The sequence below is a fragment of the Myzus persicae genome, unplaced genomic scaffold (genome assembly GCF_001856785.1).
Source record: "Myzus persicae strain clone G006 unplaced genomic scaffold, MPER_G0061.0, whole genome shotgun sequence".
Classification (NCBI taxonomy): domain Eukaryota; kingdom Metazoa; phylum Arthropoda; class Insecta; order Hemiptera; family Aphididae; genus Myzus; species Myzus persicae.
Window position 1 is genome coordinate 232,453 of NW_019103334.1, and position 10,845 is coordinate 243,297.

The 10,845-nt window shown below is 28.0% G+C and overlaps 2 protein-coding genes across 2 annotated transcripts in view; one reads left to right on the top strand and one right to left on the bottom strand.

Moving 5' to 3' along the window:
• The window catches only part of LOC111034319, a 29,674-nt gene extending 24,642 nt beyond the window's left edge, over positions 1-5,032 (bottom strand). The window contains exon 1 of the mRNA XM_022315473.1: positions 4,534-5,032. The gene's annotated coding sequence lies outside the window, so the exon portion shown is untranslated. The remainder of the gene's footprint in view (positions 1-4,533) is intronic.
• A 4,080-nt stretch (positions 5,033-9,112) lies between these two features.
• Positions 9,113-9,774, top strand: LOC111034323 (thioredoxin-like protein 4A). The gene is made up of 3 exons (XM_022315476.1): positions 9,113-9,190; positions 9,284-9,420; positions 9,492-9,774. Exons 1-3 carry the CDS (start codon positions 9,113-9,115, stop codon positions 9,703-9,705), a joined length of 429 nt encoding a protein of 142 aa, XP_022171168.1. The 3' UTR covers positions 9,706-9,774.
• The last annotated feature ends 1,071 nt before the right edge of the window (positions 9,775-10,845 follow it).

A 10,845-nucleotide genomic window follows, 5' to 3' on the forward strand; every position in this document is an offset into this window, starting at 1 on the left:
GAACTTACGAGCCCTGCATATTTTATATATTTAAAAATGTTTTCCTAAGTACTTATGGCCAGTTACTTTCCATTAGCATCAGTATCAAGAAGAATGGACTTTATTATATAGATAACTAATTTATTGATTTTTATTTTATTTTTGACTAAACAAATTTACATGAAATATTAAATTTTTTTTTATTAATACAGTATATATTTACATTTATTTGAATTATATTGTTCTAAGTATTGAAGTTTAACTTTAAAACTTTAAGGTTAAACTAAACCATCCCCAAAAAGAAATCCTGGGCACGCCCCTGTGTATACTTAAGTAATGTATTTTAATGTGAGTAGAGCAGCCACAGCTCAACAAAATAAAATTGCCACAACTATTTTAACATGATTTTCTTGTCCAGTAAATTAAATTTTGTTAAAATTATTGCTAGTTCAAGGCAACGTGGTCCACTCTCTCAATTATTCAAATCAATATTTCCATTAGTTAAATTTATTCATTTAAGGGCTTTTAAAATCACCCTGACTTAAACTAGAAGTAGAAGATAGCAAAACACTGGAAATCATATATAAGTAGATCATCATTTTTTTTTTCAGAATTTGTATTTATTTGTGTTTTTTAATAAATCTTTAGCTTTGGCGGCAGGAGCCATAAGCTTCATCAATTCAATAAATTTTTAGGCCAAGACATTTATACCGAGGCTTCCAAAGGTGAACAAGGATCAATGAGTAGGAACAGAAATTATAATCGACAAAGAAATCATAACACATCAACTTCAGAAGGAATGATAAATTTATACTGCCGAAGCCATTGCCATAATAGTAGCACTTAAACTTATCGAAAATTATCTACAGTTCACACCAAAACTAATCATAAACATCATAAACCAAGCCAACAATTTAAAAATCAAAACAAGAATGTACAAGAATTTATTTGAACACCGGGGTATTGCAGAATATACGGAAACGATTTAGCCAAACAACGACCAACAAATGTCAAATATAGCAGTATCCGAAGCCCCAAAATAAAAATACAGTGCAATATTAGACACCCAAAATAAAATTAATCACACAAAATATTTGGAAAAATCACTGGTCAAACCAAAATACTAAATTACGAGAAATTATGCAAAGCATAAATCGCTGGAATTCATTTCATGCGGATTGACCCTCACAATAAAACATCTAACGACAGAATGCAGATCAAATTAAGAAGAAAGAAAAAAACATAATATATCAATGAGGCCTATATGAAATAATTGGGACCCGACTGTCATGTTATTCTTTAGGAGCATCAGAATGAAAAAAGTACGTTAATCTGATAATATTGGTAGGAATATAAACATTAAAATATTACATGTTAATGAAAATAAAACCATACAAATTCTAAATAGCTGGGAAGCCTGGGAACATAAAAGTACCTACCTATCCTGCAGGTTTCCTCAATATTCCTGCAATAGAAATAGTTAGTAACAGTATAATTATTGATAATATTTAAGTACTTCAAAACAATCAAAATATAATAGAAAAGGCTTTTATTTTTTAGGTGTGCCCAAGTTCCCTGTGTGGCTGTGCATCCACAAGTTATATACGATGTACATAATATCTATATAAAACCTATTTGCTAATCAAATTTCAACTGTCTATGAATTAATTTTAATTCGAAATCTCTTCACTTGCATTGCCTACAATATTTGAACTGTACCTAACTAATTTTGTATCAGTCGTATTTATCGACAAAATATACCTCTATACCTATATACCTAGCCCTATGCAATTTTATATTTATACCTAGGTACCTTTAATTCTTTAAACTATATGTATATGGCATATAAACTAATAAACATGTGTATTAAATATTACTATTTTTGATTTGAAAGCATATTTAGAAACTAGCGAGGCTGCAAGTATATTTTTGTGTGGAACTAGCACGAACATTTTCGAGTAGGACACGCAAAATATATAATATAGGTTAAACATATTTTATTAACCGTTGTTTTTAATATAATGACTGGAATTTATAAGATAATGAGCTTAAATAACACGTTGATATTAAAACGATGATACTTCAACTCTATTAAAAGTGTTAGGTGGCCAAACGTAGATTAGATGTTTTTCTGTTGTTTATAAGTACGGTCTAATTACTTATAGTCGTACCGAATATAGTGTACGAATACGGAGACATAACTTCATTATTACAGTAGGTACTAAATACACTATTACTTAAACTGTGTATTTTAGACGACAAGCTATAATACAACTCACGGTGTTAGGTACGTATATTATTTGCTCGACATATTATGTGATATCACTTTCGTAATTGATCTACTTAATTACACATAATATGATCTTTAACTGTTTAATAGGCGATCGGCCATTATAGACACGTAATTATAATGCAGTATAAATTCCACCGTTTAAAAGATCTTTACGATCAATACTACGACACATTATGTCGTATATTTGATATAATAGGTATCTAATGACACCGGATGTCATATCTTCTACTGCAGTACCTACAATGATTTATATATTCAAAACTTAGAATTTAAATACAAAAATATGGGTTTAATAATTAATTACCACCAATTATAATTTTAAAAAACATTAGTTAAACCTAGTGAGCTGTTTATAAGACATGCATTTAGTGTTCAACAAAGTAAATAACATAATATTTATACAGTGTTTGTCAAATATATTTTAAATGCTATATTTCATAAAGCCATATTATAGGGTTTAATCACATTAATCAAAAGGTATATTAGAATACCAAATTAGGGATGATAATGATATTGATTGATCTTTATACTTTAAAGCCGTTTAAGTTTAAATAATTATTTTTTAATGATGAAATTATTTTACTAGATTAGTATATACCTATGTGGGCACCAGCAACATAAATTCATAAGAAAAGGTAAGAATAATAAAGACTGAGAAATGTGAATAGATGTGTTCTCATGTAGTTGGCTATTTACTTTGAAGTAATAAAAGATATATTGATTTAGGTGAAAATTCGTTTTATATCATGACGTGAATAAACAACAATTCCGTATACCCACAAAAAGTGCTAAACGCACTTAAAGAAGTTTTCTCTTTAAAAACTTTTATTTTAATGTTTCAGGTTTCAGGACATTTTTTTTATTAGGTGTTTAGCTAATTTGCATTAGCGTTGCATAGTAAACAAATTGTAATGTTCATCTCTGCTAATAATAATATAGGTACTATCTGTGTAATAATACACAATTCTAACATCTCCATACCATATGCTGTTTTTTTTTGTTGGTTAAATTCAGAGTGAAGCTATGAATGTATTTATTTTACAATGATTATTGTTTTTTTGTGACTGTGTATAAAGGAAACCCGTGAATTCTTATACGCTTTTGACAAAATCGATTTTGGTTTTTAGTGTATATAACACTATATAAAATTACCCTAGAGACATGACATTTTCACAAAATATTTTTACTAGCTTTTTTTATACATATTCAAATTATTTTCTCTCTTTTTGAGCTATTTATGGGCATAAGAAAATTTTGATTCTTATAAGTTTTTTTTAGGTATTGTCATTACTCCTTTTATAGTACTATTTATACTCAATGGTATTGTCGATAAAAAAATTTTCACTCCATCAAAAATTTGAAAATTGTATTCAATGTTTCTCATGATAATAAATTCTAGATCCTCAATATTTCATTCTTTATATTTTTGTAAAACAATTTTTAAAGCAAAGGCTCCCTCAAAAATATAAATCGGGAAGGTTGCCAAAGTCCAAAATCCCGGATAATACAGCACATAATATTATTTTTTTTTTTTTACAAGTGATAAAAGAATTAATATTAACAGTCTTAATCATCCTAAGTTAATATAAGGTATTTATAATGATTACTAAAATATATTAGATTAGGTATCATATTATCGTATTAAAGCAATATTTATATTGTACATCAATAATTATATATCTATATTCCCTATCGTATTTATAAATGCAATTTTAGTGTAAATTTCTACCTAACATTTTATATTAATTTCAAATATTTTTAATATAGGTACTTGATACATTGATACTCATATAATAGTGGGCACTTACTCATTATAATGAAAATATTAATGAAACAAATTATTCTTATTAGAAAGCATTATATTTAATATTATATTAATTTTTATATTTAAATATGTTAGGTAAATTATGTGGATGCTTAAAATTAATGTTTATAATTGTTATAATCATCAAAATCTGAAGTCATGCCGACTCAAACTAATTTATCGGGCGCAAGAAATTATTAATAACACATAACATTTTAGTGGTATTTTGTTAATAAATGTTCTTATATTATAAATTATATTACAAACTATTATTATGTACAGCCGTGTAGGTATTGTCCAGTTGCAATTTTCAAATGTGTTTATTTCTTATATATAATAAACAATATAATATCAGACATTGTGTTATACTATTATATATATAAATATTAACGGTACAACTGTATAAGTGTAGTGGTACGTAAAGATAAAATAAAACTCGTCCTCGACGTGCACTTACCTATAACGTGTGGACGGTGTAGGGTAGCTGGTGAGGCGGTCAATCGCAACAGTCATCGTCGTCGTCTCCGGTCAATGGTATCACACACGCACATACATATATATACATGTATAATGTATTAATAATATTATATTGTATTATATGATGTTATATCGATGATAAATAAATAACCGTTCGTCGGACGCGCCCGTTGATCTCGGACGGAACACCGATGTATTTTATTATTTTGTTTTTTTTTAATTTTTCACTACACAAGAGACATATAATATATTATATTGCGCGTATACCGTAAAAAATATTATACATATATTATTATATTAATATAACTGGACACGACTGCGACCGTCGACGCCGATCTATCTAACGTTTACGCTCCGACTGACACAACCGGTCCGCGCCACAGACGCACCGCGTTTATAGATTTTTCATCTTGTATTTTGTATTATATTTTTTTTTCTTAAATTAATCGTTTTTTACCATTTCCCTAGACGGCCGAAGCGCACTCGTGCGGCAGAGAAGGAGAACATAACTCTGCAGGGGGAAACGGTCCGTAGTGCACCCGGTGAAGAGGGACATATGTAATGAGTAATGACATATAGGTTGACATATATATTAAGTACAACATAGGTACACTATAAATTATAATATTATTATTGTGTACCTATACATCTAGGAAAACAATTAAGGAAGAAATGAAGATAAAATGTTATACACATAGGTACAAAATATTATGTTAATTTTATAATTTTTTCCTTACATAACATTTGTTTTAAGATATTGAATTTGAAAGTAATTAAAAAAAAAATATCGCTCTTTTTTACATTGTAAGTTATAGGTACCAAAAGATCAGAAAAAAATTAATTTAAGTAGCAACAATATAGAATTATTTGAAAAAACTTCTGTTTTTTTACCAGTTTAATTTTTATGCTGAATATGAAGGAACAATCCGATTTTTCCATCGTCATTTATTTTAGGGTTACTTATACCAAAAAAAAAAAAACACTGGAAAATAATTAATTTTTAAATATAGGTATATTTTTTAAATTATTAATTGTAATATTGTGTATTAATTAATAACTTATAAGTGCATGAAAAAAACATTTTGAAGGGTGTTAGATATAGGCAGAAATCGGGTTGAGGGTTAACCCCCGAGAAATAACAGAAGCCCCTGCCCCCCCCCCCAAAAAAAAAAAAATTGGAACTTTATTTGAAATGTTACTATTACTGTTATTTGTTTCAATCCATTTAATTATTCATAAATATACTATATTATTTAAAAATTGTAAAAGATTTAGCCAGCAAATGGCGCTAAAAATTCTTAAAAATCTAAATAGGTAGGTAGGTACTAGCTATAATGTCCATACTCTATAGTTGCGACCATGGGCATAGAATAATATGGTTGTGACTTGTGAGTTGGGACAAGAATGGCTATATAATATTTATATAATTCTGTAATGATTTATGATAATATAAGGAAAATTACAAACTACGTAGATTACGGACTACGGAAATCGAGTGAGTTATGTTTTCGACCAATAGTCAGTGTTGTATTGTTTTGTAATTTTGTATCATTTCTTATATCTATCATGCATAATTGATGATCTATAAACATTATTAATATTAAAACTATTAACTATAGGTTAAATAAACAAGTGTATAATGTACTCGGTGGCGTACAAATATGAGAGTGAAGGGTTTTCGGAATAAACAAGAATAACAATATTGGATATGATAAGAAAAATTTCGTCCGCAATTCGGATTAGACCAGCGGTTCCCAACCGTGGGGAATTCCACTCCAGGGGGAAATTTAGAGTCTGGTCGGGGGGAATATAGCGATGAAGGAATTACAAAAATAATTATTTTATTTTAAAATGTGTAAAATTAAAATCACTATATTAGTTATCAGATTATCGGACATCCAGCAATTATAATATATTAGGTATAACGATAGACCGAGATATTATTTTTACATTATGTTAATATTTTTGTTTTCGATTTTTTTTTCTTATACTTAATATTATTACTTCGTACGTTGATTTATAATACAATTTTAAAAATGATGAAAATAATAAAAGTAAATAGTTGTATATTGTAATAATTACAAGGTTAGGTTAGGTTATAATTATTGTATGTTTTATTTGTACGGCTCACAAAAAAAAAAAAAATTCGCCTAAGATAGCTTTCACCGAATGTTTATTCTAGCATTTTTTGCATTTTTTAGGTACCTACACAATAAAATGTTCAAAATATTTTTACATTTTATGTGCTTAAGAAAATTTCTATTTTTATTAGTTTTTTTTTTTAAATTTATTGTTCACACAATATTTTCACTATGTCAAAAAACTTGAAAAAGTATATAATATTAACCACGAACTACTACATAGGACTGGACACTGTATATAATAAGGTGGCTACAGAGTTGTACGGCGGTCGTACGTTCGCTACGTAACTGCACTCTAGTGTCTAGTAGCGATTTTTTTATACTGTGCTGTTGAAAATTCTTTTATGTGATAAGTCGTAGTGACTAGTGATAACAGAACAATGAATAACCATCACATATTCAAAAATTAAAATCAGTACTCAAACTTATTATATTTTATATTTTAATTAATAAAGTAGTAAATATTTATGTAATAAATGCACATTACTACCTACGTTGCTACCAATAATTTAGAAAGTTTTTTTTTTTTTGCATGGTTTTTTACTTGCTTTTGGTTGGATATACGTGAATATTGTCTCATTCGCATAGTAACATAATAGGTAATTATAAATAAAAAAATTTCATTTTTGTGATTGGTACATGGAAATGCAAGCAAATATTGGTTGTTTTCTATGAAAAAATCAACAGTTTCTTGAAAAACGTCATAGCTATCACAAAATTGCTCAAATGCCTCCTCTAAACCTATTATAATCTCAAATATTTTCCTATTGGGAAAAATTAATCCTCCTCTTGATTTTATATTGGTTATTGATGCCTCAGATATTGATCTGTCCCCTAAAATACAAATCAGTAAGTTTTCATTGTTTTTTAATAGTTATTATTTTTACCTTCTTTAAATGCTGATAAACAAATATCACAAGTAGTTCGTTTTATAATTTGTCGAAGTAAATAACCACATATATAATATGTAATTGAGTCTCTTGTTGATGCTATATGATAGTTATGTTCAGCAAAAATGTCATCTACTTCCCAACGTTCTTCTTTTATTAAAGAATCCAATCGACTTTTTAGATGTTTAATTTTATCTTCACGTATAGATTCTTTAGAAGCAAAAATGTCATTGAGATCAGATATAGTTATTTTGGGTGAGTCTGAGGTTTTCAATATTGTACAGTTCCCAGTCTTAGGAGGTTTGAGAATAGAATAAGTTGAAAGCATATGATATACTTGTAGGAACGTTGGACAAGAGGGATGATCATTGGGGCCAGTAGCCTGGCGGACGGTTCCAAAAAATTGCTAAAATAAAAAATATCACTTTCTAAATGTAGGTATTATACTTGCCACTTGGATATTGACTATTGTACATAACTTACCTCAATTTTGTCCTGATTACATTTATTAGTAAGCACATATGAAAAATTACAATTATTTAATAAATACATTGATAGATCAATAGTTGATTGTATTGTAACTCTAAGACCATCTGCTGTTGTCGTAGTTAAAAATTGATCTTTTGTAATTTTTTTGTTAATTAAATTTTGCTCCCAAATATATAACGGATAGATTCATCCTTAGGTATAGAAGATAAAGTAGCATTTTCATTATTACTTTTATTTACTCTACTGTCACATATTAATACAGAACATAAGCGACCCATATTAAATAATTTGATGTAAAACAATATAAATAAGATACAACAGACTCATTACCAGTGATTAAATTGGAGGGGGGCACGGGGGGACGAAATATATTTATGTTAATATTTTTATTTTTTATCAGTCTATTTATAAATATTATAATATAATTTGTTCATAAAAGTTAAATACGAAATGTAGTAATTTAGTACATCACTAGATAGCATCACAGTCGCAAACGTACGTAACCGTACAACTTTGTGACCGGTGTCCCACCCTCCTCCTGCCATAAGAGTCCAGTCCTATGTAGTAGTTCGTGATATTAACTATGGTCGCAAGATATTTAAGCCATAGGTGGCGCTGCGTACGCTAGGATTGCCACTTTAACCCGCGTAGTATAGGGATTATTCTTGATTTTTGCGTTTTTTATAAAATATATTTATTATTTTGGACCATGACCCCGTAATTATGATTTAGCTATAAGAATGTAGAATTCATAAATGTATAAATGTGTATCGACGTATCGTACTACCTTAAATCGTGGTTTCCAATGATTGGAAAAACTAAAGTGATAAAGATTAATGAACGTTTTTTTTTATCAATATTGTTGTGTTTTTGTGATTGTTAAACAGACCAAGATACGATAAAACTATACATTTTACAACTTTACTTACAGGACACAAGAAGTATATTAATACATTTATATTTTAGTTCCACTCTTTATGTGAAACAAGACCTCACTGCCAAAGTAAAAGTTTCTAAAAGTTTTTACAAATCATTCAATATGTCTTATATGTTAGCGCATTTATTTAACGGCTGGCAAGTCGATCAGGCAATTCTCTCGGAGGAAGATAGAGTGGTTGTAAGTAGAATATTTTACCAAAATTTAGATTTAATTAGTGCACTAGAATAGTTAACCATATATTTAATATATTTGATAAATTATAATTTACAGGTTATTCGTTTTGGTCACGATTGGGATCCTACATGTATGAAAATGGATGAAGTTTTGTATAATATAGCAGAAAAAGTGAAAAACTTTGCTGTTATATACTTAGTAGACATCACCAAAGTACCAGATTTTAACAAAATGTAATTAAATAAATAATTTTATATCTTATATAGTTTTATGCTCTTATTACAATCATTGGTTATTTATTTAGGTATGAATTGTACGATCCATGCACAGTTATGTTTTTCTTCCGTAACAAACATATTATGATTGATTTGGGTACCGGAAATAACAATAAAATTAATTGGGCACTTGAAGACAAACAAGAAATGATTGATATTGTTGAAACAGTATATAGAGGGGCCAGAAAAGGACGTGGTTTAGTTGTTTCTCCTAAAGATTACTCTACAAAATACCGTTACTAAATAGTTAGTGTAATATACTACTTAATATCCTATACTATTCATCTTAAATAAATGTAATGTATTATGTATTGTGTGTGTGTGTGTGTATGTATATATATATATATTTTAATTTAAGTATTGTTTTAATAATAATATTTAATACACTTCTGTAAAGACAAATTAAATTTTTTTGACTACTGTAGAAGTGAAAATAATATAAACAATTTAAAATTATTTAACTTAAATGCTTCCTATTTTATAGTTCTGCATTTTATTTACAATTTGAAGTACATATCTTGTATAGTGTAATACTTGTTGTATTGTGGTTTTGTTATATGTTTAAAAGTTGTATGAAAGAATTCTGAATTCAAAATATTTTGCAAATAATTTTCTATCAGAATACTCGTAATTAATCCTGTATAAATATATTAATATTCCAATTATAAATATATATTTTAATCCGTGAAAATTGAATGGAATTATACTAGGTTGGATACCACCATGATATTGTTTGTGATAAATTTATGATTTTTGACTACATGGTGCCCAGCAAATCCAATTTCTATACAATACCGCAATACTTATACTTATGTATTTAGTAATACTCTGCGTTATTAATGTTTTAACGCATGGTCACAGAACATAGTATATAATGGATAGGCATTGTGTACATCAAAGATGAAAAAGTTGGTAACAGAATACTGAGCACTATAGAAAAATATTTTATTTTGTAGTTATGTCAGTTAGGAGCTTGTGCTAGTAGTTAAGAGTAAGTTTTAAAAATTAAATATTACTAAGTAATTTAGAATAAAAGATTAATGGTAATCATGATTTAAGATAATATCTTAATTTGTGATGGTAATGTAACTTATATTTATATATATTGTTCTGTGCTTATAATGGTGACCCGCAGAATAAAGTTACAGACTATTTATTATAAATACTTATTTCTAATCAATGATATTACATAATAGTATAATACATTATCGATGGTCACCATCATAGACCTGGTGTATAGGTCACCATTTCACCACAGAATAATTCAGTGGCATCATTTTGAGGGTGGCAAAGTGAGCATTTTACTGTCGAATTTTTAAAAGCAGCTTGATGGGCCATTGTCTGCTTCATGCTTGTTTCCGTTTAAATATTATATTTTACTAT

Bases quoted from the DNA above. Each gene is read 5' to 3' on its own strand.
- LOC111034323 (XM_022315476.1), top strand. From the start codon at position 9,113: ATGTCTTATATGTTAGCGCATTTATTTAACGGCTGGCAAGTCGATCAG. The intron at 9,191-9,283 runs GTAAGTAGAATA...TATAATTTACAG, and splicing joins CGGAGGAAGATAGAGTGGTT to GTTATTCGTTTTGGTCACGA. The intron at 9,421-9,491 runs GTAATTAAATAA...TTATTTATTTAG, and splicing joins GTACCAGATTTTAACAAAAT to GTATGAATTGTACGATCCAT.